Here is a 26,702-nt window from a genome sequence, read left to right as displayed (position 1 = left end):
TTGTAAGAAATGCTAATTATTAAAACAACTACTCAATTAACAATATTTTTTGGAATTGAAAAAAAGTAGTACACTCACTTTCTATCGTTGGTAGTTGAAAAGTGGTTGTACCAATCACATAAAACTCTCCATAGCATCTCATACACTTTTCACACAACACTAACACATATAACAAGGGTATTTACGTCTTTTCACAGTCTCCCCGCCAAAAACTACAATTTTTATCCTATTTGATGTATGAAATGATACAAATATTGCAAATAAGCCAGCAGACAGTATTATTATTATTAGGAAAACATGTCATCTTAAAAGGGAACATATTTTTTTTGTTTCTAAAGTGTTATAAACGAGTGATACTTTATAAAGAAAGAAAAAAAAAAAAAAAAAAAAAAGTTACTTCTAATCCTATATTGAACCCTACTCAACTGCCTTCTTCAACCTCGGTGAATGGGTGAACCACCAGCACTACCGCCAGGCGACTTCCTCTCACCGTATTTCTGTTAAAAAATTAAATATATTTTTTATATTTGTATTTGATTAAAAAATAATAATTTGATTATTATTACCTGTTTCCCAGTGGTAAATGGGACATATTTGTATTTAATCATGTGCATGATTTGGCGTTTCATTGTGAGAGCGAATAAAACGATCCAATAGCAAAGCAGAATTGGCCAGAAAACAGGAACATCAAATAGAGAAAAGAATGTCATCAAGAAAGCTACCATGAAAGCCTTTGTGATTGCATACCTGTAATTTTCAAACAAGATCTCTATATCAGAATCCAACATTTAAGAAATCGATTACTTTTAAGTGATTGAGGAAACCCTAAACTAAACTCACCAAAACTTGAACTCTGGAAGACGACGAATGAAAGGCCTAAATTCATCGGATTCTTTTGTGGGAAGTGAGGCTCCATCAAGAACTTCAAGCTCTGGATCAACTTTTGGTGAGAGGAATCCAATTAACAGGTTTAAGATGTAAATCCCGAGTCCATAAGAGATGATGTAAAACCCTTCGAGGTAATAGACTCTCAACACATAAATGGATGCAACACCGAGTGTCCCTAGCCACCTATGAACAGGAAGAGGTGTCGATTTGTCGAGATAAAACTGAAACACTCTTGAGAATTCACTTTTCCATTTTGCTACTGGTGCCATTGGGGAGGTGGAATCAGCCCCTAATCCTTCCATGGAGAACAAAGTTTGATCTTTCTGTAGTCGGAATGCAAAACATAAGAGATAATCAGCAAGAACAATAGTTATGAAGATGAATCCAATTACTTATCAAACTCGATGAATCTGTCAAATTAAGCAGTGAGATGATGATTTTACAGGACCATTAAAATGTAAAACGACGTACTCCAATTCTGGAAACTAGATTGAAATTTTTAAAACCGGCATTAACAGAATTAGGTCAACGAAAATGGTTTGTGTTAAGATAGTGTTAATAATTTGTTGATCATATATGGAAAGCGAATCAAACAAAAAATTGTTTACCCCTTTGCAGATGTTATCAAGCGATAGAAGAGGTCGAATCCTGAGTATTGAATGATTAGCACGTGAAGGGTGAATCGATCATGAAAATAGGTGAAGTGAGAGTTTAAGAGCTCAAACAACCCAGGGGAAATCGTTGTTTTAGGGTTCTTAGCGTTGTACCTGATACGATAATTATCCAGAATCGTAAAACCGAATGGGATTGCACCCAATTTGCTTGGTGTTATTCGGATTTTAGAATTGGACCATGTAATTTGGTATTCTATGTTCCGGTTGTTGCAACAACCCGACCCGAAAAATACGTCGATGTGATAAGGATATTATATTAAAAAGCTTGAAATAATTTCAAAATATTGATCAGTTTTATCACTTGAAATATATATGCCACTTCGTTACCCCTCCGCCACTTCATCCACCGCATCTCAAATGTGGTCGTCACAAAAAGAAAAAAAGAAGAAATAAAATAGGATATAATTTGTCAGTAAAGAAACCACGTCATCTTAGCTAAGGTTATCCGTTATACCCACTACTAATCACTATATTGGTGGGTTATCCGTTATACCCAATACTAATCACTATATTGGTGGGTGTCACGTCATCACCACTAACCACCACTAAAAAGTTGGTATACCCACCATTATATCTCTTATTTTAAATTATATATATATATATATATATATATATATATATATATATATATATATATATTATTGTAGAGAGAGATAGAGACAAGAAGAGAGAAGAAATCTGATTGGACGTGCTCTTCCGTTCTCCCCACTACAAAGAACAACGACCACTAAGGTCTAGGGTGGTGTGCACTAACCACAGTCGTGGCCACCTAGACCACGACCCATTTCATGGCATGCATACCAGACGGTCTAAGAGGCGATTGTAACACCAGTTCAAGGTAATAGTTCTCTTGAGTTTATGGTAATTAAAGTCTTTAATTGTGATTTTTGTGTTGGCCACGTGGTGAACCATGCACCATGACATGGTCATAGCAGGAGGAAACACACATCTTTCACGTGCAACACGACGTGGCAAGAGTCTTGTCATGATGTGGTGACCGCCAGAGTGCAAAACTTTAATTTTACGGATTTGGGTCTTATTTAAGGGATGTGTTGGCTAGGGTTTGTACACCCTCAACCTTCATACCTCTCTTTCAACCTAGAAGCACCCATAGCCACCATTGTTGAGTTTTTGAAGTTTTGTGGTGATTTTTGGTAAGAAGAAGAAGAATAAGGCATCCATTGTGTGAAGATCCAGCAAGGAAGTCCATCCTCCACTTTCTAGCTCATCTTCTAGACCATTGACTTTTTAAGTTTCAACCTTCATATTTCATTTGTAACATCCCAAATTTCAGAAGTCTGAGTTACGGGCTTAAAGTGTAAATTGAAGAAGGGACTCGACGAGTAGGAATACTTACTCGCCGAGTCGGAGCGGGTTTGGATCGCGAATTAAGTGACCAACTCGCCGAGTCGAAAGTTGGACTCGATGAGTTGGTGCTGGAATGAGAAAACCCTAATCTTAGGGTTTGCACCCTATTTAATGGACTTTATGTACCTCTCACAGCCTCCTAATCCCCCAGAGAGTTCCAGAAAAACCCTAAATCCGTGTGAGACTTCATTATTGAGGAGTTTGGGGCTTGGAAGAGGAAATTGGTGGAAGGAGCTTGAGAAATTGGAAGCTAGCTTCAAGGGGCTTGTATAGATCTGGGATCTACATCAGTTTTGGGCACATCTTTGAGGTAAGGAGCCCTTATCTTGAGTTATTCCCTTTTAGGTTCATCCTTGGTCGTTGTTTTGGGAATTCTTTAACTTGTTTGAGATCTATTTCAAGTTTGGAGTTCAGATCTAGGCTTGTGATGGTCTATAATGTGATAAAGTATATGTATAGGAGTTGTTGGTGAAGCCCCTTAGTCCTTAACCCTAGCCATAGTGTGTTTTGGGCCTATATCTCTTTGGTTTCACGTAAAGTTTGCAACTTTATGTGAGGGTTAGATTATGGAGGGGTAGATCTATGGTTTGGAGCCCCTGCATGGCTTGAAAAGCCTCTGAAGGGATTGAGAACTGGAGAGACTCGGCGAGTCACATGGGTGTACTCAACGAGTTGTATGAACATGTGTATGGACTCAACGAGTTGGATGAACAACTCGGCGAGTCTGTTGAAGATTTCCTTGGACTCGGCGAGTCTATTCTTGGACTCGGCAAGTCAGGTCGCAGAACCCCAACTTGTTTTGGTTAAGCTTTGGATCTGTGAGTCGGTTGGCTACTCAGTGAGTTAGTCAAGACGGAATTCAGAGATCGTTCAACTCGACGAGTCCTGGGGTGACTCGGCGAGTTGAGTCGTGTTATGGGAATTTTCTGAGTATAAGAACTCGACGAGTCGGCGGGTTGACTCGTCGAGTAGGGTCAATCAGGAAGGTTGACTTTGACCAAGACTTTGACTAAATTTGACTTAATTGACCCCCAGGAAGATAGTTTAGTCTAAGTGTTGTTATTGGTATTGGTTGCTCAGGGAGCTAAAGGAGCAGCATTTCGGAGAGTTGTCGGTTAGCAGCCGAAGGGTTATCGGCCGAGTTCAGCAGTTCAGGTGAGTTTTCCTTCCAGTAGGAATGGGTCTACGACCACAATGCCGACCCGTCTAGTTAGCAGTAGGTTCCGGACTTCGGTCCGATGCAGTAGTTCAGTGTGCTTGATGTCTTTGTGATTCAAGCCTGTTTTTGTGTTATGTGTTTCGGACTTCGGTCCAATGCAGTATGCAGTATATGTGTTTATGCTAGTAGTTATGATTATGCTATTCCATGTTCAGCCAGTTAGTCCAGACTTCGGTCCGATGTAGTTAGCCGGACTTCGGTATGATGCAGTTAGACGGACTTCGGTCCAATGCAGGGGACAAGGCCCTAGTTAGTCCAGGCTTCGGCCCGATGCAGTTTCTGGACTTCGGTCTGATGCAGGGGGCAAGGCCCCGGTTAGTCCGGATATTGGTCCGATGCGGTGGGCAAGGCCCAGTATGTGGTTTATATGTAATTGTATGATATGTGGTAGTTTGGGGGAGCTCACTAATCTTTGTGCTTACAGTTTCAGTTTTGGTTTCAGGTACTTCCGCAAGCAAGGGGAAGGGCTCAGATTGATGGCATGGCACACACCACAGTTGCAGTTTATTCCTGGGAGTTTTATTTAGATATTTCGACATGATATTAACTTCAGTTTTGAATTGATACATTTATTATGGCATTTTGAGACGTACGATTCATGGTTTTATTATCAAATAGTTGACGTTGCGATTTTTAGTAATATTAAAACAAAAAATGTTGGGTCGTATTTTTGGAATGTTTCAAGTTGGTATCAGAGCCTTGGTTTGAGGGATTTAGGCACGCTTTCGAGTGTGTCAGAACTCAAACTGAGGAAATGATAAAAGATTTTCAAGAGAGAAACGTTTTTGAAAAGAATTTTTTAAAAAGAACTTAGAAAGAAAAAGAGTTTTCTTAAAAAGACAAAAGGGTGTGGTGCATGCGATCAGCCGAGCTCAAGTAAGTACTCCCAAATTACCCATACAAGTTTATGTTATGATTATCAATTTCAGTAGAACAACATGCTAGAATAGGAATGAGGATCTAGGGATGATGCCTTATGTGTCTGCTATATATGTGTTTCATTTTTATGAGAATTGCATGCTAGTATTGAGTAGACAGTAGTAGGATAGCCTGTTTAGGTTATGCCTGATAGTATGAGCTTAGCATTGTATGCTAGTACAGTTTCTTGATATGAGGATAGAATTTCTTGAGTAGTTTCCTATGTTTGAATGTTTCTTGCTTTGTGCTTTATGGGACTCCGAGTGATGGGAGTTAGCCATTAGGTGAATACGACAAGTCACATGTAATCAGGGTTGAATAATCTTAGAGTATTGGATTTGACCCTATTGGGCAGCTCTCGTTTGAGTCTAACCGTTGTAGGGATAAGTCCCTTACTCGAAGGATTATCCGAGCCTCGCTACATGTGATGGTATTCAGGTGATGGCTAATTGGTATTACAAGGAGACCTGCAACAGCTGAGGATTGGTTTGGGTAGAGTCAGATATGTCCCTAGTGCGAGCCGAGGATGAGAGTAGTAGAAATCAGTAGTAGTAGAAGGGACTTGGTGGAGTCGAGGCAGTTCTTGAGGAAAGTACGGATAGATGTGGAAGGTAGTATGGGCTCGTATTACTGGAAGCAGAGGATCCGTACTCAATTCAAGAGGGGTCAAGACAAAACCAGGGAACTTGTAGAGTGTGTATAGATCCTTCAGCGATGAGTATTATGATAGTTAATGTGATATGTTTTTAGCATGGTGACATTGCGCGGGATATCAGTTGGCAGTCCAGGTGTCGGGGAGGGATCTGGCTCGAGCTCTGGAGTCGGGCATCTTGACGATCAGATGATAGATTTTATTTCCGCAGAAATTATGCGCAACATCATTGATCAGACTCATGTGATACTCGGTTCAGTCAGGGAGGCCATCGTGGAGCTTTTGGACAGTCGACTTAAGGCCATTAGGGTCGGGACAGTTTCAGGACAGTTTGGGGCTCGTCTAGAGCCCGATTCTTATGGATCCCAGGGATCCATCAGGTAGGGGAATCCCATTTTTAGCACTTGCCATCAGGGGTCGGGAGTGGGTGGTACACCTTACCCCAAAAAGAGTTCCCTGCAGGATTGGATTGCTACGGAGGTTTCACGAGCCCTCCGTGAGGAGTTACTCGACACCATCGGACGTGTCACTGATAGAGTGATCGACGGGATAGAAAGGCGGACCTCAGCTATCCGGGCAGTGGGTGAAATGGTCAAGGTGACCCGAGAGCAGGAGATGGGTTCTGATAGTCAGTTGAGAAAGAGGAAGCGAGTTTCTGGTCTGGCTCAAAAATCTAGACAGTCAGACGCTACCATGGATAGTGTCAAGGACCCGAGGAGTCAGGATGGTTGCTTAAGGAAGGAAGGGACACGGGGTGATGTGCGCAGTAGGTCCAAGTGTGGAAGATGCAGGTGGATGGGTCACAAACGTCAAGAATACACGGTAGAAGTAGAGTTATTACATCGTTGTCATCAGCCTGGCCATGTTAGGGCGAATTGTCCCGTTCAACGGTTGGGACAGCCTTGGTGTCATGGTAGGCTTCGAAAGACAAGGGGATTCGAGGGTTCTTCAGAGCAGGTTATATATATATATATATATATATATATATATATATATATATATATATATATATATATATATATATATATATATATATATCTGTCAACTTATGTTATGGTGTTATTGTTAGGGTACTACATCGATGTTAGTAGGTGCATATATTGGAGTACTATATTATCTGCTTGTGATTGAGTTATATGCCATCTACATACCTTGGATTTTAGAATGGTAGTTGGAGGACGTCTCCTGTAGAACAGGTTACTTCGGATGAGTAACTGTAGCATGTATGTGTAAGACTCGGAAGTGTCTCACTACTTTCGAGAAGGTGTCATTCGAGTATAGACCAGTTATAACCCCAGCAGTGGTAAGCTAGAATTTCCAGTGGAGTAGCTAGAGGACGATAGGGTTGTGGTTCGAAGACATTTCCCCCTTAAGCGTAGGTTCTCAGGATGCAGTCACTGAGGCAAATGCAATTAGGGATTTAAAGGTGCTCCGTTAGTTGGCAAGATTTGTTCAAGTCTAGTAAAGGGTTAGTTGGAGCGCCATCAAAGGTAAACGTGGTTGATAGCAGATCGAATCGTTAGATGATAGGGAGGATTGGAAATCCTTTTGAACTATGAGTTGTAAAGGAATTAGCCAGATCGAAGTGGGGGAGAACCCTTCAAGTATTTGGGGCGGTAGTATGATAAACTTAGAAAGGGTTAGTAATCTTTGAGAAGGAAGGGAAAGCAGTCTAAGAGGTCATGTGGGTAAAGAAGTACAGGAGTTGGGAGTTTGGGAACTTCCCAACATTGAGTTCATGTAATTGATATTAGTGGGCGATTGGGTTTGGAAACCCAGCGAAAGATTTTCTCGACAGAAAGAAAATGTAGCAAGGATGTAAGACTACCAGATAGTTGTAGCCTTGGATAACTGAGGGATGGTTGTGGAAATCGGGTTAGGGGATCGCTAGCAGGACTCGGGTGATTCAGGTTGCCCTCAGAATAGTAGTTAGTGATAGATTCAGTAGGGAGAGTGTTGTAAGTCTGCGGGTGTAGCCGTAGCATTCACTAGCAGTCAGATAGTATTAGAGTGTTGTAAGTTTGTGGGTGTAGCCGTAGCATTCACTAGCAGCCATATAGTGTTAGAGTGTTGTAAGTCTGCGGGTGTAGCCGTAGCATTCACTAGCAGCCATATAGTGTTAGAGTGTCACAGTCCTCCAACATCTTACAGCTGGAGTTGTTCACAAACTGTCTAATGTCACTCATTCGCATCTCATGGTACCGAGCCTTCTTCATCTCCTTGTCTGCCACATACTGCGAAACAAGAAGGGCTCTCTCCCTGAACTTGGCGGTAATCTTCGCCACTGTCTCTGTAGTCTGCTGGAGGTCCCGAAACTGTTTAGCAAGTTGTTGCACCTCAATAACATGTGTGAACTCGGCCCTGAATCTGGTCGTGAAATCACTCTAGGTCATAGCATCCAACACTGTATCATCACCAATGGCTCGTCCGACCTCCTCCCACTAATCACGTGCCCTGTCCTTTAGATGACAGGACGCTAGTCCGACCTTGCCCCCTTGGGACATCTATTGGTGTGGAATGCGTTAGCGACATCAGCCAACCATCTAGTACTCGCAATGGGGTCCCGAGCCCCGTGATATTCGGGAGCTCCACATGCCCTGAACTCCCAGAAAGTGAGTGTATACGACCCAATCATGGCCGCCACCTCGGTACAAAAAGCACTAAATCTCTCATCCATAAGCTCCGGGATACCCTTCTTGATCGAACCGAAGATCACAGGAGCATGCTCAAGAATACTGAGTGTGATCTATGAGGATATGAACTCCCTAGTGTGCTCATCTAGCTGCTCGGCTCCAGAGCCTGAGCCTGATCCCTCACCGACATCTAAATTGTCGACTGCTGGTCTAGGGCGTAAAACCACCATTCTGAAAAACACATCATAACAAATGTCAGAATACTAAACGTAACTCTAGGGATCTCTTACACTACAAGTTTCTTGGATTCATCTCAGCCTTCCTTTATTCGAGTACGGATCCTCTGCTTTCAATAGTACGGGCCCATACTACGTTCCACATCTATCTGTACCTTCTTCAAGAATTGCCACGACTCCATCAAGTCCCTTCTACTACTACTACTACTGATCTCATGCTAACTTCATCCTAGGCTTGCCCTAGGGTAATCACCAATCCACTCTCCGCCATCAGTTGCATAAGAAGTCCCTGTTATCTCCCCCTAACTAGCTCGGGAATACTATTACATATTACTAAGACTAGATAATTCTTCGAATGATAGATCCTACCCTACAACGGTTGGACTCAAACAAGGTATGCGCAATAGAGCTAGACCTAACCTTCTGAAATATTAATCCTCATAATATGTAACTTAACATATTCATTTACTAGTTAGTAAGAGGTAACTAGAACTCCTAAAAGCACAAAGAAAGCATCATTCAAGCATTGAGTACACATAATCAAGCATATACTTCTCAATCTATCATACTGACTAATCTTTACTAGCATGCAATTCTCATAAAGCTGATACACATGTAACATGAACATAAGCCATCCTTCCTAGATCCTTAGTCCTAATCTAGCATGCATTTCTCATAAAGTTGATAATCATATCATAACATAAAATTGTATGGGTAATTTAGGAGTACTTACTTGAGCTTGGCTGATTACATGCACCACACCCTTTTCTCTTTTTCAAAATTCTTTTCTTTTTGCTTTTTTTAAAATTCATTTCCTTTATCAAAAATCCTTTTTATAAGAATGATTTTTCTTTTGAAATTTTCTATACCATTTCCTTAGTTTGATTTCAGACACACCCGAGAGTGTACCCGAATCCTTCAAACCAAGGCTCTGATACCAACTTGAAACATCCCAAAAATATGCTCCAAAAATTTCGTTTTAAAATCAATATTGAAACCATAAATCATCCATCATTATAATAAAAAAAATCAAGAACCAAGCATCACAAGAACATCATGTCAAAAACTGTATCAAAATCATATAAGTAATCATCAGAGTCTAAAACAATCCCAGGCTGAAGCTGTGGTGTGTGCCATGCGATCATCCCGAGCCCTTCCCTTTGCTAGTGGAAGTACCTGAAACCAAAACTGGAAACTGTAAGAACAAAGCTTAGTGAGTCTCCCCAAGCTACCACATACTATACACATAATCACATACTGGGCCTAGCCCATTGCATCGGGCCCCGCCCGGCATCGGACGAATCTGACATCGGGCCCCGCCCGACATCGGACCAAGGTCCGACATAACTTGGGCTTAGCCCCTGCATCCCCGCCTGACATCAGACTGAAGTCCGATATACATATCATGAGAATATCATAAACATAAACATAAACATAAACATAACAAGAAAGCTAAAATTCTTCAGGCTTGCCCCAGTATCGGACCAAAGTCCAAAACACATAATTATACATATGCAAGAATCACAAAAACATCAAGCATACTAACTGCACCGGGCCACGCTCGGCATCATACCGAAGTCCAGAATATAAAATCTACATTGGGCTAACTCCATCACATATAATCCCAAATAAACGGGCCGACTTTGGTGCCTTAGACCCGTTCCTATAGGAGAAGACTCACCTCTCAAAGTGAATGCTGAACTCGTGCGTGAGGAATCTTTGCTGGCTGCTCCCACGACTCCCCGGCTAACTCTATACAACAATACTCAGGCAGACAAACTGAGAATCCTTTTAAGGGTAAAATGACCATTTTACCCCCACTCTGATTTGGACCATAAACAAGGCCCAATTCCATCTAATCTTTCTAAGTCCACTAATTGCCCGTTAAAGGCCCACTAATGGCCCAATTTTCTAAATTGGACCCAACTTCTCAAATGGGCCTTCCGTAAGCCCAAAAATATTATTAGCCCAAATTATCTGACTTCTGATGGCCCACTAAGGCCCAAAGATCCAAAGTCTAAAGTATGGGCCAAACCGAGGCCCAAAACACCAAGCCCATGTCTATTGAGTATGTGGGGCGTACTCCTATGTACGCTAAGCGTACTGGCTAAATGGTGTGCACAATGCACGTACCGACATGTACACCCATCGTACTTCCCTGTTAAGTCACTTTTCCTATTAAGTGCTTAATACTCTAATCCAAAGGCTAAAAACACAGATCCAAGTCCTCTTCAATGTCTTGATCTATAAAGTCGATCACTTTGTGGCTTGCAACCCACCAAATGAACTCAACTCGGAAAAATAGCAATAAACTTCCATGGAAATGGCTAGATCTCATGCGTGGTTACATAAAGGCCTTAAAGGTTGAAACTTTACTGCTAAAGGGATAATTTGAGCTCCAAGGGTGGCAACCCTAAGCTCAAAAACGAAGTTTCATGAAAAAGATCCATCCTTTGGACCTAAAAAGGTCCAAAGCTCCATAATCCTAGATCTAAGCTTCTAAGAGGAAAGATAGAAGCTTTATACCTCCTTTGAGTGCCAAAAGATGACATGGTTCCAAATCCTTGATCTCAAGATACTCAAGTTCTTGTTCTTCAACTCCTCTTATCTTCTATCAAGCTTTTCTTCACCAAAATGAGCTCAAAAGGTCAAACGCACACAACAATGGAGTATGAGGGCGTATTAGAGTTTAGTGAGGGTGAGGGGCTGGTAAGGAGGCTAGGGTTTGAGCCATAATGGGGTATTTATATGGCTTAAACCCTTAAAATTAGATTTTTGAGTCTACTCACGTACGTTGCGCGTACGTACATGCACCCCCCGAATCCTAGGCGCCTCTATGCCCCACGTACGCCAGGTTATGCCCAACGTACGACTTATGGGCAGCCCAACTATTTGGCCCATTTTGCTAAGGTCCACTCCATAAGTCCATTTGTCCCATTGCTAGTCCAATAACTAATATTAATTACTTAAATTAAATAATACCTCGAGAGACGGGTGTTACAGCGACCCTTTGGGACCTCTTCTTTTTCCCTTGTTTTGCACCCTCTAGTGCATAAGATTAGATATAATTGCAAGCTCATTCTACATGCTTGGTATCTAGATGATGGGAATATCATTGGGGATGCAGAGGAGGTGGCTAAAGTGTTGAACATTATTCGGGTGAATGGTCCAAGCTTGGGTCTTGAGCTGAATATTAATTCATGTGATGGAAGGAAGCTTTGTTCCGATTTATTCCCAACAAATATAAGGAGACCGTCCTTGGGGGTGTAGTTCCTTTGGGAGTGGGGGGGGGGGGGGGGGGGAGTTAGCAGAGACACGAGGTTTATTACGAGTTAACCGTGAAGAGAGTTGTCAATACTATTAATTTGATGAGTCGTCTTCCACAACTATGTGATCCGCGTAGTGAGCTCCTTTTACTTTGATCTTATATGGGAATTGCAAAACTTTTCTTTGGTTTAAGGACATCTCAACCCTTGCACATGGAGGAGGCAACTTTGTTCTTTGAAAAAGGATTGCACAAGTCTATCGTGGATATGGTGTTTTGTGAGTCCCCTTCTTTGGATACATCCAGTGGTGTATGGCTTCTTTACATATTCGTTTTGGTGGTTTAGGCTTGTACTCAGCATACGAGATTTCCTCCTATGCATTTGCAGCCTCGAGGGCCCAATCTTAGAGTTTACAAGACCACATCTTACGTTGTTGTGGTATATGTGGTATGGACTCTGATTACCTTTGTGCTTTGACTCTTCTTTGTGATACGATTCTGAGATTTGGCATTAACGATTTCACTAATAAGGACACCCCCTAAATCCCAAAAAGCGTTGGCTTGTGCCCTTTTTAGCAAAATCGTCAAAGATATGAAAGTCGACTTAGACATAACTGTTAGACAGAAAGCATTGTTTGAGTGTCTCCGAGCGCCTCATGCTCAAGATTTTCTGCTAACTACTCCTATTGATGGCCACAACCAACATATTTCTTCCGTGTAATATCGTACTATCCTTCGATACCACCTCATGATTTCTCTATTCTCGATTGACGAGATATGTCCAATTTTTCGCAAATCATGTTTGGACACTTTTTGGGGAACATGTGGTTCATTGTAGAGAGCTCCCTAGCTTCAAATACTAACATGATGTGGTTAGGGATGTTCTCTTTAATGCATGTCAGCGTGTTGATATTTCTGTGAAGAAAGAAGTGTCTGCAAACTTTTTGACGAGCCCCATGGATGGAAGATCCACACTCAGACCGGCTGATATTTTGGTCTTTGGATGGGTAGGAGGGAAGCACGTTTGTGTGGATCATACTGGGGTCTCCCCTCTCTATGGTTTGAGGAGCAGGGTTTCACAACAGGACATGCTACCTTGAATGCCGCCGCGTGCAAGATGGAAAAACATGAGAATGCATGCATTGAAAATAATATGCATTTATACCTTTCACATTTGATAAATTTGGTTTTCTCGCACCAGAGGCGGTGAAGCTCATCAACAAAGTCAAACAGGTCATGCATACTAATGTTATATATCCTAAATCAACATATATTGTTTTCAAAAGAATTAGTTTTGTCATCCAGAAATTACTTGCTTTCCGTCGATTTGTAATGACGTTTTATCCATATTATAAAATTTATGAACCTCTTTTAACAAAAATAGCAAAATATCCACTCGTCAAGCAGAATTAAATTTGCATTTAAATTGTAAAGATTAATATTTTTATTGGAAAATCTATTTCGCCAAATTACATGATTTCATGATTTCACAAGTAATTCTTGAAGTTAATTTTATTTTATTAGAGAAATAGTTTAGGTAAAATTAAGTCATCTCACCCTATCCTATTCGTAAAATAAATGATAAAATTATGATAAAATCACAGACTATGGTTTTAGTGATATCTCATTTCCATTTTAGTAATGGGCCCAAAATTATTTTATGTATTATAAGAATTATTCACCAAAACAATCCCAATTTTGCCATAATCAAACTAACTTATTCAATTTGGTTCAAAGTTCAAACTTCAAACCTATAGAGACGAAGTTGGAGGGCATTATGGTCAAAAGGAGCGATGCTTCACTTTTCTGTATAGTTTTGGTCGGGTGGTGTCAACTGTAAAAAGGGGTAGCGCTTGAACACAGTCAAACGCTAAGACCACACAGTATGGGTCCAAACGAGATGTAACGCCGGTGATGTGGCGCAGCTTGACGGCGTCGTAACGGGGGGAACACCCCCCCCCCCCCAACTCGTTGCTTCTCGTTATTCGATTCTCGTGGCCACGGAAACGAGATGAAACGGCCAAAAATTTAGCCATTGTAAACTTATCATTTTCAAACGGTCAAATTCACATCAAATAAAAAAAATTACCTTTTTACCTATATATATATATATATATATATATATATATATATATATATATATATATATATATATATATATATATATATATATATATATATATATATATATATATATATATATACTCATTTCATTTCAAACCTTACATTTCTTTCTATCTACACTTTTATTTCTTTCTAAAAAAATGGAGCAAAACCAAAACACCTCCCCATCATCAAACCCAAACACACAACCAAACACAACCTCGCCTATCGGGTTTGCTGGTTATGAAGGTTATTTAAACATTTTATCGACTCAAGGCTCACTACAGATCCCATATCAAGGCACAACTTTTAATCCTGCTTCACCGCCACTACAGTTTCCCAACTCACCTTACTTTCAACAGAATCAAGGCGGTCAAAACCCAAATTTACATCAAAATCTCTTCCTTTCTTTTGCTTCGATGCAACAACAAACCAACCAACCATCGCCTACGACACAACAATCGGGTGAAGCGGAAGCGAGAGGTAGTAGGAACAAGAAAGGGAAAGGGAAAGGGAAATCAATAGCGGTAGAAACAGAAAATGCATACGCTCCACAATGATGGACACCGGAGGAGGAATACGCTTTGACGGCGGCTTGGTGTGCTACTTCAAAAAACGAACTTCGCGGAAATGGAATGAAAAAAAGAACTTATTGGGGTATGATAACTAAACGGTGCTCGACAAGTTTCATGCTATTTTAAAGAAAAATCTGTATCGTAACAGTGACATGTTGAGCAACAAATGGGGTATGATAACTAAGCGGTGCAACAAATTCAACGGTATTTACAACCGGCTTGAGGCGCAACAACAAAGCAGAACCAACGACTTCAATTTGTTCAAATCTACTAAGGAACAATATCGGGTCGAAATGAGTCATGTTGTCGACTTTGAAAAATCATGGGAATTGTTGCGAGCGGATCCAAAGTGGAATAAACGCCTACATCATCGGAGGTTCAATCCAAAAGGTCTCGCAATTCTAGCTCGGTTGACGTGTCGGACGCACGGACTAACATCGACCTAAACGCCGATGACGATGAGATCCCGGATGATATCCAAGAGATATCCCCACCATGACAACGGCTCGGACGCGACAAAGCGAGGCGCGCTGCAAGACATGCGGAGGAGGTGGAGACGAGAGTAAAAGATGTGGTGGAAATGAGAGCAAAATTCGACGAGCACAATTTATTAATAAAAGAAAAAAAAAATGACTTGAAACGTCATCATTTGGAGTTCCTGGAAAGGCAGACACGGGAGAAGCAGGAGCAAAAAGAGAGGGAACTAATGACACATTAGTTGTCAATTCTTCGGACAAGCGATGAGGGTTTAACGCCTGTTGATCTAGCAGTGCTACAGCGATGAAGGAACAAATTAGGAAAAAAATATTTGGGTTAATTAGGATTGGTGTGTGGTTTTAGTAGTAATTTGAATGGTATTTTAGTTATTAATTTAGGTTTAAAATTATGTTTTTTTAATTGTAATCGGAATTTTAGATTTTAAATATTATGTCTTTTTTTTTTTTTTAAATTATATGTTTTAAAAAAAATGTATTAGTTATTAAAAAAACGCAAAAAGAAAAAAAACGAAAACCAAAAAAAAGTAAAAAAAACGAAATAGCAAAAAATAAAAATATTTATTTTCAAAAAGTTGGTGTTGCATCTTGTTGCCCATTTCCCCACTTGGTGTTATAACATTATTTGCTTATGTGGTATGTGAGGTGACACAACTTGGTAATGCACCTTGTTGCCCAAACCAAATGCTGTAATCGACTATGGCGACGGGAAACATACAAAGAGCAGCATACACAGTCTGGTTTTGGATCTGTGAAACGGGTCAAGCCATGGATCGTATCAGTTCCCGTCTACAGGGCAACAACTACTTCAAAGAACAACGTATGTATCAAAATCAAATCCCTAATTCCGATTATATAACTTTTATCACATCAACATCCTTTCAATTTGGTTATTGAATTTCAATGTGGGTTTGTATATGGTATATCCATTTGCTGAATAATCATCTATCTTAGATTGTCAAAGATATACTTTAGAATGGGATGCCTGACATTATTTGATTTTCAGTTAGAGAGGGTCTTGACTTGACTAACGAGGATGAACTTGATTGACAATAAGTAGAGAGGAGGTGAAGAGAATTTTGAGGAAGACAAGAAGGAACAAAAGCCGTAGCTCCGGATCAAATTTCTATTAGTGCATGCCATGATGTATGATTTAAAATGTTGTTCGAGCAAGAAGGACAGAGAGAAAGATGGAAGTACCAAAAAGATGAGGATGTTGAGGTGGACTTGTGGTAGAACTTTGTTGAATATGACACAAAATATGATTTAGAAATTTGTTGCGTGTTGCACGGATCACAAAAAAATTGAGGAAAAGATGATTGAGGTGCTATGAACATGTCCACGGGTGGGTAGTAGTGTCGATGGTGATCGAAGGTAACAAGAGGAGATGATGTCCTAGAAAAAATGGAAGAATAGTGTGAGAATAAACATAAATGAGTGTGTTTTTTAAGATGATATGACTGTTGATATATACCTCTTATATCCATTCTATTAAGATTCCTGATATCCATAGATGTTGTCATATATAGATGTTGTCTATGACAACATCGTTTAAATTAATAGATTGAAGTTCACATTAAGAGCATCCACAATGGTGAGTTTAATGGGAGAGTTAAACGAGATGACAAGTATATGTGTCATTCAATGGATGAAACTCTACAACTGTAAGATACCACATTGACATTCAATGGATTTGGAGTTCATTGGCCATCGAACTCTTCAATGAGAAAAATGAAAGTTTTGAATTGTTAAATATTTACTATAAGTTACACTTTATAACATTCTATTGACCTTTATATAGTTTCATACATTGTAGGAAAACAATGATAGAGTTATACGAATTGTAGAAAGAAGATATAGCAATCTATTGAAATCTATAAAGTTTAATGTGTTGTGAATGCCCTAAGGAAATACAATTCATCAAGAATACAAGGGAAATAAGACCATCTCTATTGGGTAAAGATAATGAATACAAGGGAAATAAGACCATCTCTATTGGGTAAAGATAACGATAATGCAAATATTATGCATGTGAAGGTTGAAGTATATCATAAAAAAATATTTGCGACATATAAATAAAAAACCTATAATGTTTACATGATTGTCTCCATTTACTTCACATTTTTTAAGTATATAGTAGTTAACTGATCTATAAACTTAAACTCATAACCCAAAAGTTATAAAACCTCGTTTGACACACCAATCAGGCTTATATAAGTTTAAATGAGAGTTCAGATTCTTTAGAAAAGGTTTCATCATTAAAATAGAATCTCAAAAGACAAAAAAAAAAACCACAAATAAAAAGCTTCCAACAAGTAATCATCTCAATTTATCACATATTCTAAAACAAAACAAACACCTCCACTTCTCAAATATCCATCGGAGCAGCCTCTTGCTCCACCGCAGCTCCTCCCTGGTCAGCACCACCACCACCAGCCTCCTCCGCAGCAGCACCACCAGCCTCTTCCCCAGAAATCTCAAACTCATTAATCAACCCCTGTACAGTCGCCTGATCCAAAATACTGAAAGCTTCTCCGACACCAACCACCGCCACTGTGCACACACTGCTGGTGAGTTTTTCACCTTGCAAAGTCTCTCTAATGGCAAAAAGCGCATCCTTGATGAGGTCATCACGTGTGGACCCGGTGAACTTTTCAAACTTGCGTTCCAAGTAAGTCTTTGCAGCTTGTGAGCGGGACCCGATGGCAAAAGCTTGGTATTCAAAGTAATTGCCGCTAGGGCAGTTGTAGTACAGGTGGGCCCCGGATTCATCTAACCCCGCCACCAGTAGACCGACACCGTATGGGCGTTTCCATGACCTTTGAGTGCACACCTGTCAAGATTTGATTGGTGTAAGAAGTTTGATGTGTAATCTTTTGAAGGAATGGAATCTGTTGAGAAGATAAAATTAAGCAAACATGGAATTCAAAGGATTCAAATTTCAATCCATTTGGCATTCAAACACACAATGGAATGGAATCTTGAATTCCATTACAACTTTCATTTTTTATGAATGTAACAAGGTTAAACTCATATATGATACTAACTTATATACTCGAGGGAAACCTATGGGATTTTGAGCAAAATCAACTATAAACTTCTGCACTTCATTATTATAAAATGGAGTATGCTTTAAGTTCTACTCTCCAAAATTGTCAGATGTGTAAAATGGAGCAATAACTTGTTAACATAATCATATTTAATAGAGAAATCACCATTACAACATTGCTAACAGAGCAAAGTATCTATCATGTTCATCTCAGATGCAGTTTATCATCAAAGTAGAAGTTTATACTCAACCAGATATCCAAATTCCAAATAATAATTGAAAATACATCGAGCTCATGTTTACTGCTCATAGCAGAATGTATCATTAACTTCAAGATTTATGAAGGGAGTTCTAAAAGAGGATGATGGGGTAATATATTTAGGGATAACTTTCTATCCACCATCAGCATTGCAAATTTTACATATAGACAAAAAGTGAGTTTCCGTGATTTGCCTCTTATATATAGTTTAAAAGGTGTGTGAAATTAACAGTTTCTATGTCATTATAAGTCATTTTTCATGATCAATTTGACGATTAATTGGAAGAAGTAAAGAGAAACTTCGGGAATTTCCCCTAAGTAAACCCTAAAAAGTGAAAGCATTTTAAATGAGTACAGATATACGAAGAGTGAAATTTTTGGGGACCTGAGCTTTGTCGGCGAGCTGAACAACTAAACGGCCAACAGGAAGAGGAGACTCGTAGGTATAACCGTAATTTATACACTCGGATCTCATGTACCGGGACAAAACACGGCCGTCAGCGGTGAGACCAGCGATGGCGACGCCGATATGGTCGTCGACCTTGAAGATCTTCTTCTGATGCGATGAAAGTTCCGAATTAGCTTTATTGACGCAGGCGAGAACAACATGCGTCTTGGATCGGAGACCAATGGCCGCGGATCCTTGCTTTACAGCCTCCATGGCGTACTCGACCTGAAACAAACGCCCCGCTGGCGACCATGTTGTGACGTCGGTGTCGTACTGGTTTCTAAACATCTTTATCGATCAAATAATATTTGCAATCGGAAAACTATCTCTCTGTTGGTGAGTGTGTTCGTTTGTGACGATGAACTCTTGCGAGGGTTAAGGAGGGGCTTTTCTTTTTCTTCAAGCCAGTGTTTTGAGGAAAAATGAAAAATTATTTAGTTTTATTTTTTTTTCTCGTTAAAATATCCATAAATGGTCCCTATAGTTATTTTTCATAATATCAAGTTTTTTTTTTTTTTTTTTTTTTTTTTTTTTTTTTTTTTTTTTTTTTTTGATTCTATAAAAAAAATTTATGGTTTTAATTTTTATCCTGGTTGGTCTCTTACTAATATTAGAAAACATTTATATTATTTTTTGTTTTATTTTATATTTCGTTTAACTAATTTTATATTAAAAAAAATAATAAATTAAACTAATTGATATGTGCATATTTAGCCATGTGTTTAGTATAGAATTTTATCAATTATTAGCTAATTTTTTGCTTAATATTGACAAAAGGTACTTAATAATATCTAAATTATATTTTCAGTCTAGAAGACATGCTTGGGAGCAAAAAGAAAGAAGGAGAAACAATTAGAAGCTGGAGAATGAAGAAAGAAGAACAAACCTGACCCTATTCGGCGAGTCCAGAAGCTACTCGGCGAGTCCAATTGAATGTTCGCGAAGTAATGTCCAGAATCCTTGTCGTACATGTATTTCTCAATGGAACTCGGCGAGTTGGGCACCTACTCGCCGAGTTGACCCTATTTTGAGATAATTATAAATAGAGGATGAGATCCCGGATTGAGGAGTTTTTTGGCTGCCTTGGAGAATAACCTGCGACTAAAGAAACCCTTGGAGACCTGAAGAACCCTAATCTTTGATCCTTAGAAGACTCAAGGCGAATTAGGTTAAATATTCCACTTAATCTAGAAGTGAATCATGTTTAGATCAATTGAATTCGGTTTTAGCTTCTCTTTAACTGTAATCATGAGCTGAATTTTCGTAGTTTCTGTTTAGGAAATACTAATTTACTCCTATGGTGTGGTTTATACTTTGATTGATTGATTATTGGTGATTTTATTAAACTAAGTTTGTTAAAGAACCTTATGCATTAATTACAACTATTTTCTGTTAATTGGAAGACAATTAGGCTGCATGAACATCTCTTAATTGTTAACCTCATATGATTTATGTGAACACTTCATTATATGATTAGGATTAGTGAATATGAAACTATGATTAATTAGAGGATGGGTAAATTAATGTGTGAGCTTGTTTAGTAAACCAACAAAAAAGAGGTTAGTTGAACTACCAATTTGATTAACCAATTACAAATCTTATTTAATCCAAATAATTGAACTAGGGAGTTAATTAGTTTAAACATTTGATCACTGCTTGAATTGATTAATTTCCTAAGGGTTGGTAATAGCGAATGCGAATCTAATCACTATAGTTGGTAACCAATAACAATCAATATATTACTTTATCATAAAATTGACCATAGAAGTGAATTAGTTGGATCTAAACAGAAACCCTTTTATTAAATTTGGTGAATGTTTACCTATTCTAGTTGTTTAGTTAATTACGTGTTAGGAGGTGTGTTTAAGTTTCTAGTCTTGTAAAACTAGAGAAAAACCCTGTAACGACCCAAAAATCACTGCTAAAAATTTCTTTTATAACATTGCTAAAACCATATTTATAAAAATCGTATCATAAGTCATAACATAATTTCCGAGTATTAATTCGAAACATAATCTTATTATCAGAGTAAAACATTCACATGCTAAATGACTATGGTGGGTGCACTGCAACCTCTCCGAGCTCCTCTTTTGAAAACTGAGTACCTGAAACCAAAAACTGAAACCGTATAAGCACGAAGTTTAGTGAGCTCCCCAAACTACCACATACCATACAATCACATAGCATACATACTGTACAATCATATAACATACCATACTTGTCAGGCATTTTTGGGGTGTTCGACCTACCCGGTACGGCCATTATGGGGTGCTGACCTACCCATGCGGCCATTCTGGGGTGCCGTCCTACCCGTGCGGCCATTCTGGGGTGCCGACCACCCTTCGGTCCTATCAACCGAACCTCGGGGACTATTTCACCCTACCACTACTACTATCACATATCATAACATAACATACTATCAAACATATCTGGGGTGTCTGACTACCCTTCGGTCCTAACAACCGAACTTGGGGACTGTTCCCCTCCTACTACCCCTAACACATATCTCAGATCATGGTAGCATATAATCATGACATCACATACTGTAAGACGTATCTGGGGTGTCTGACTACCCTTCGGTCCTAACAACCGAACTCTACTACTATAACACATCAAGCTAGCATATAACATATTAGGTAGTAGCAAATCTAGATGATATCACAAAGACAATCATCTAACACACAACTCCTACTGGTGGGCCGGCATTATGGTCGTAGACCCACCGCTACTGGAAGGTAACTCACTTGAACTGTTGAGCTCTGCTGATAACCCTCTGGCTGCTAACCGACAACCCTCTGAGGCGCTGCTCCTCTAGCTCTCCGTGCTACCCGTATCAATATAACACTTAGTCTGACAATCCTCCAAAAGTCAACTAAGTCAACTCTTGTCAAAGTCAAAGTCCTAGTCAAAATCAACCTTCCAGGTTGACCCTACTTGCCGAGTCAGCCTACTGACTCGCCGAGTTCATAAGCTCAGGAACCCCTTTCATTCGCGACTCGACTCGCCGAGTCAAACCATGACTCGCCGAGTCTACTGATTTCCGAGTTCTGTCCTGTCCAACTCACTGAGTCTCCACTCAACTCATTAATCAGAGTCTTAACTAGAAGGGTTTGGGTTTCGCGATCTGACTCGCCGAGTCCAAGAACAGACTCGCCGAGTCTAAGGCAATCTTCAACAGACTCACCGAGTTGTTCTTCCAACTCGTCGAGTTCCTGCCTAACTTCATCCAACTCGCCGAGTTACTACGTGATTTAAGTCTGGTATCTAGCTCGACTTGTCGAGTCCTCTCCCAGACTCGCCGAGTCCTTACGTGTATTCTCATAATCTCGAGTCACAGAGCTACTCCTTTGCTCCAAACAATAGATATGGGTTCCTAGAGTCCATTAGCAACATAAAGTTGCTACCTTTACGTGCTTCTTAACTCACAATACCAAAAACCTAGCTAGAAAGGAACTTAACTTATGGTTTTCCTTTCCTTCCTTGACCTTTACATGCTTCTACTGCTCCGACTCGCCGAGTTCCTCCCTAGACTCGATGATTCGACCCTATTTAACTTATGGTTTTCCTTTCCTTCCTTGACCTTTCTAATTTCGGGTGTTACAAACCTTTTACTGTTATTACTTGTCTAGTTAAAATTAGTTATTAATTTAATTTCCGTTCCCTGATTTCGACACCCTACTTATTTAACTATACCACTAAAAGACAGGTTCACTGCCTTTGTGTGCCAAATTTATATTTTTAGAGTAGGAATAAAACCAGTGCATTTTACACACATCAAGTTTTTGGTGTCGTTGTCGGGGAACGGTTCAAAAATTAAATCTAATTTCTAGTTTTATCGATCCTTTGTGTGGGGTTATCTTACATAAAGTTATTTTTTTCAGTAATTCAGTAATTAGGATTAAGTTTTAGCAATTATTAGTTTTTAGTCGTTTTTATTAAATTTTATCTATTTTAGCTTTTTACACAGTGAACTTGCCGAGTGCAGTCGACCCTACTCGGCGAGTCCACTGCTGATTGACAGTTTATTTTTTTATTTTCGTTCTATCTCATTTTTTGTTCTTTTTACACGTTTTTTTTCTTTTGTTCTGGTTGCAGGATTTTCATGACTAGAGGATCCAACACTCCTTTAGTTCCCCCCTTTGAAGACCCAGAATCTGCATTGAGGAAAAACATAAGCAAGGACGTTGAAGGCTCGAATACACCTAAGAAGTCACCTTTGACCATCTTGAAAACTATTTTCAAGAAGAAGAAGAACAAGAAACTAGGAGAGACCAGCAGTAGAAAGAGCGAAGAAAGTAAGCTAGAAGATATTGAAGACAACCCAAAAGAAGCTGAATTTGAATACGAATACGAAATCGAATACGAAGAGGAAAACGATCAAGAAGGAGACTTGGACAACACCATGGCCAACATTGATGAAGTCCCCATGGGCAAATGGAAGAAGAGGATACGAGATGATACAGGCCTAGGACTTGTACAACCCGCAATTCCTGCAACTGCCACTTTTGAGCTTAAGGGTCACATACTTGCTCAACTCAAAGAGATCCCCTTCTATGGAAAACATCATGAAGATGATTACAAACACTTGGATGAAGTTAATGATGTAGCTAATTATTTCAATGTTCCCAACATGCCTCGCGAGACTTAGCTGCTTCGCATGCTTCCGGTTACATTGAAGGGTGATGCAAAGGATTGAATCAAGTCACTTCCCCCCGGATCCATCACTACATGGGCCAAGATGAAAGAAGAGTTTATTGATCAATTTTGCCCACCTTCCAAAATATCTAAGTTAAAGAAAGCCATATCCAACTTTGAACAACAAGCTAGAGAATCACTTTATGAGGCTTGGGAGAGGTACAAAAGTCTACTAAGGAATTTCCCACATCATGATCTTAATAGTCAACAAGAAGTCTCCATTTTCTATGATGGAGTGAATGTTACAACAAGACAATTACTTGACTCGCAAGGCCCACTCACAAAGAAAGCACCCCCGGTGATAAAGCAACTAATTGAGGAATTCTCTAAGCATATTAGGGAATATCACAACCCAAGGAATGATGTGACGAGGGGAGTAGCTTATGCAACTTCAGAAGATTTGTCAGCAGTTATGGTTATGTTGAAAACCATGGATAGGAGGATGGATAAAATGGATCAAACAATACATGCTATTCGGGTGGGTTGTGAGAATTGCAATGGACCTCATATTCCTAGAGATTGTGACTTGGACGAGAATGGGAACAAGAAGGTGCAAGTATGCTACTCCAGTGGTGACAAATATGATGATGATTGGCGAAAACCAAAGAAGGAATGGTTTCCTTATGATGAGTACAAGAAGGCTAAGTAGGAGAAATATAAACAAAAAGGAAGAGGTTTTTACCAAAAGGAGGAGCCAGTGCAAGAAAGAAAACCATGTTTGGAGAACATGCTTACTAAATTTCTAGCTGCTTCAGAAAAGAGACACAATGACCATGATGTTGCAATATAAGAGACAAGAACAATACTTAGAAATCAACAAGCATCTATCCACAACATTGAGACACAGCTGGGGCAACTTACCCAACAAATTAATCAAAGATCACCAGGAGAACTTCCTAGTAAAACCGAAAACAACCCACGAGGCGCGCATATAAATATTGTGACAACTAGAAGTGGGAAGATCATTACTCCCCTGGCTCCCACTCAGAACGAAGATCCCAAGAAGTTACAAAAGGAGGATGCATAAAACCCGAGCCAAAAGCAAAACCAGCTGAGCCCAAACCCTACTCATCGAGTTCCCGATATGGACTTGATGAGTCCGCCACCTGATCAGAAAAGTCCACCTCCTGCAAAGCCATATCAACCTCCATTGCCACATCCAGCCAGAGCTAAGAAAGAAAAGAATGAAGAAGACTACCAGAAGTTTCTAGAACACATAAAGGCTCTTCAAATAAACATACCATTCTTAGAAGCAGTTACCCAAATGCCAAAATACGCCAAATTTCTCAAGGAGCTTCTAACTAATAGAAGAAAGATGGAAGAGGTGAGTGAAGTGGTTATCAATGAGAATTGCTCAGCTGCCATGTTGAAAAAACTACCGAAGAAGAAGGGTGACCCGGGAAGCTTAACATTGCCTTGTCAATTTGGGAATTTGGCCACCATTCATGCTTTGGCTGATTCAGGAGCTAGTGTAAACCTCATGCCATATTCATTTTTCAAGAAACTAGATCTCCCGGAACCGAGGCCAATTCGAATGGCAATCCACTTAGCAAATAAAACTGTTACATTCCCACGAGGAATCTATGAAGATCTTTTAGTAAAGGTGGATAAGTTCGTGTTCCCTACGGAATTTATAATATTGGACATGGAAGCGGATCCTCAAGTCCCGATCATCCTTGGAAGACCTTTCCTTAACACCGCAAGCGCTATAGTTGACATGCGAGATTCAAAACTTACTCTACGAGTGGGAGATGAATCAGTCACTTTCGGGGTTGATCAAGCCATGAAGCATGCAAGGAACAGTGATGACACGACATTTTCAATTGATATGTTAGATGAATTAATGGAGGAATGGAACAATAAAGAACCAAACAAGTCCACCATCGCCTTTGATGAAGAACTTGATGATTGAAAGATACCTACTAGAAATAGAGAGATTGCTAAAGGAAGCTAATTATAATGAACTAATAAAAACCACTGAGCATCCTACTCGCCGAGTAGACCCGTTCTACTCACCGAGTCCATATGAAGAAATCAAAGACATCGCGTATTCTGCCCATGACTCGATGAGTCCCTTCACTGGACTCGACGTGTTCACCATGTAGAACATGAAAATTGAGTTGAAATCGCTACCAGATCACTTGGAGTACGCATTCCTTGAAGATGGTCAACAAAAACCTGTTATAATAGCTTCTGACCTCTCCCAATCTAAAAAAGAAGAGTTAGTCCATATCCTAAAGAAGAGAAAGAGTGATATTGCATGGAGTATCACCGATATCAAGGGAATAAGCCTCGCTTATTGCTCTCACAAGATCAACCTGGAAGAAGAAGCAAAGTCGGTAGTGCAACACCAAAGAAGATTGAACCCGAACATACAAGAAGTGGTCAAGAAGGAAGTAGTCAAACTTTTAGATGCGGGAATCATTTATTCTATTTCCGACAGTCCATGGGTGAATCCTGTTCAAGTGGTGCCCAAGAAAGGAGGGATGACGGTCATAACAAACGAGAAGAACGAGCTTATTCCGACCCGAACGGTAACCGGTTGGCGAGTGTGCATCAATTATCGAAAACTAAACGATGCCACTCGTAAAGACCATTTCCTTTACCTTTTATTGATCAAATGCTTGAAACATTGTCTGGCCATAACTACTATTTTTTCTTAGACGGATTTTCGGGTTACTTCCAAATACCCATAGTCCCAATTGACCAAGAAAACACTACTTTCACTTGCCCGAGTGGGACTTTTGCCTATCACTGCATGCCCTTTGGGTTATGCAATGCACCTGTGACATTTCAAAAGTGCATGACAGCCATATTCCATGACATGGTGGAAAAATTAATGGAAGTATTTATGGATGATTTTTATGTTTTTGGATCTTCCTTCCATGATTGTCTTGCTAACCTTGATTTAATGCTTGCAAGATGTGAAAAAACCGATTTAGTACTCATTTGGGAAAAATGTCACTTTATGGTTAAAGAGGGTATAGTCTTGGTCCACAAGGTATCCAAAGCGGGGATTGAGGTGGACCACGCAAAATAGATACAATTGCTAAATTACCTCCACCAACTAATATAAAGGGCATTAGGAGTTTTTTAGGTCATGCGGGTTTTTACCGCCATTTCATAAAAGATTTTTCTAAAATAACTAGACCTCTAACACAATTACTTTTAAAAGATGCACCATTTAATTTCACTAAAGAGTGTCTAGAGGCCTTTGAATTTTTGA

At 39.7% G+C, this 26,702-nt stretch overlaps 3 protein-coding genes and 1 non-coding gene across 4 annotated transcripts; 1 reads left to right on the top strand and 3 right to left on the bottom strand.

The window, feature by feature from the left end:
* Positions 1 to 254: 254 nt before the first annotated feature.
* Positions 255 to 1,770, bottom strand: LOC145043204 (protein RER1B-like). Its single transcript, XM_078991779.1, has 4 exons — positions 1,497 to 1,770; positions 841 to 1,211; positions 567 to 747; positions 255 to 497 (listed from the first exon to the last, which is right to left on the bottom strand). The coding sequence occupies exons 2-4, from the start codon at positions 1,188 to 1,190 to the stop codon at positions 435 to 437; spliced, it is 594 nt and encodes a 197-aa protein (XP_078847905.1). The 5' UTR covers positions 1,191 to 1,211; positions 1,497 to 1,770; the 3' UTR covers positions 255 to 434.
* A 15,491-nt stretch (positions 1,771 to 17,261) lies between these two features.
* Positions 17,262 to 19,207, bottom strand: LOC145043203 (proteasome subunit alpha type-1-A-like). The gene is made up of 2 exons (XM_078991778.1): positions 18,719 to 19,207; positions 17,262 to 17,858 (listed from the first exon to the last, which is right to left on the bottom strand). The coding sequence occupies exons 1-2, from the start codon at positions 19,067 to 19,069 to the stop codon at positions 17,394 to 17,396; spliced, it is 816 nt and encodes a 271-aa protein (XP_078847904.1). The 5' UTR covers positions 19,070 to 19,207; the 3' UTR covers positions 17,262 to 17,393.
* Positions 19,208 to 23,567: 4,360 nt separating this feature from the next.
* LOC145044666 (small nucleolar RNA R71) lies at positions 23,568 to 23,674 on the bottom strand. The gene has a single exon (XR_013681612.1). It is a non-coding gene; the product is annotated as a small nucleolar RNA R71 (small nucleolar RNA).
* Positions 23,675 to 24,560: 886 nt separating this feature from the next.
* On the top strand, positions 24,561 to 25,388 carry LOC145040404 (uncharacterized). The gene has a single exon (XM_078988337.1). The coding sequence runs from the start codon at positions 24,561 to 24,563 to the stop codon at positions 25,386 to 25,388; it is 828 nt and encodes a 275-aa protein (XP_078844463.1).
* Positions 25,389 to 26,702: the final 1,314 nt, after the last annotated feature.

Source organism: Lactuca saligna, chromosome 4 (assembly GCF_052625555.1).
Source record: "Lactuca saligna cultivar CGN05327 chromosome 4, ASM5262555v1, whole genome shotgun sequence".
In the NCBI taxonomy this organism is placed as follows: domain Eukaryota; kingdom Viridiplantae; phylum Streptophyta; class Magnoliopsida; order Asterales; family Asteraceae; genus Lactuca; species Lactuca saligna.
The sequence above is the reverse complement of the archived record's forward strand: the minus strand, read 5'-3'. Positions and strand labels throughout refer to the sequence as shown.

What these genes read in the sequence shown, in the direction of transcription:
- LOC145043203 (XM_078991778.1), bottom strand. Translation starts at nt 19,069, where the DNA reads ATGTTTAGAAACCAGTACGACACCGACGTCACAACATGGTCGCCAGCG. An exon ending in AGCTCGCCGACAAAGCTCAG is followed by an intron (nt 17,859 to 18,718) that starts GTCCCCAAAAAT and finishes AAATCTTGACAG; the next exon opens with GTGTGCACTCAAAGGTCATG.
- LOC145040404 (XM_078988337.1), top strand. Translation starts at nt 24,561, where the DNA reads ATGGACTTGATGAGTCCGCCACCTGATCAGAAAAGTCCACCTCCTGCA.
- LOC145043204 (XM_078991779.1), bottom strand. Translation starts at nt 1,190, where the DNA reads ATGGAAGGATTAGGGGCTGATTCCACCTCCCCAATGGCACCAGTAGCA. An exon ending in CTTCCAGAGTTCAAGTTTTG is followed by an intron (nt 748 to 840) that starts GTGAGTTTAGTT and finishes TGAAAATTACAG; the next exon opens with GTATGCAATCACAAAGGCTT. An exon ending in CATTTACCACTGGGAAACAG is followed by an intron (nt 498 to 566) that starts GTAATAATAATC and finishes ATTTTTTAACAG; the next exon opens with AAATACGGTGAGAGGAAGTC.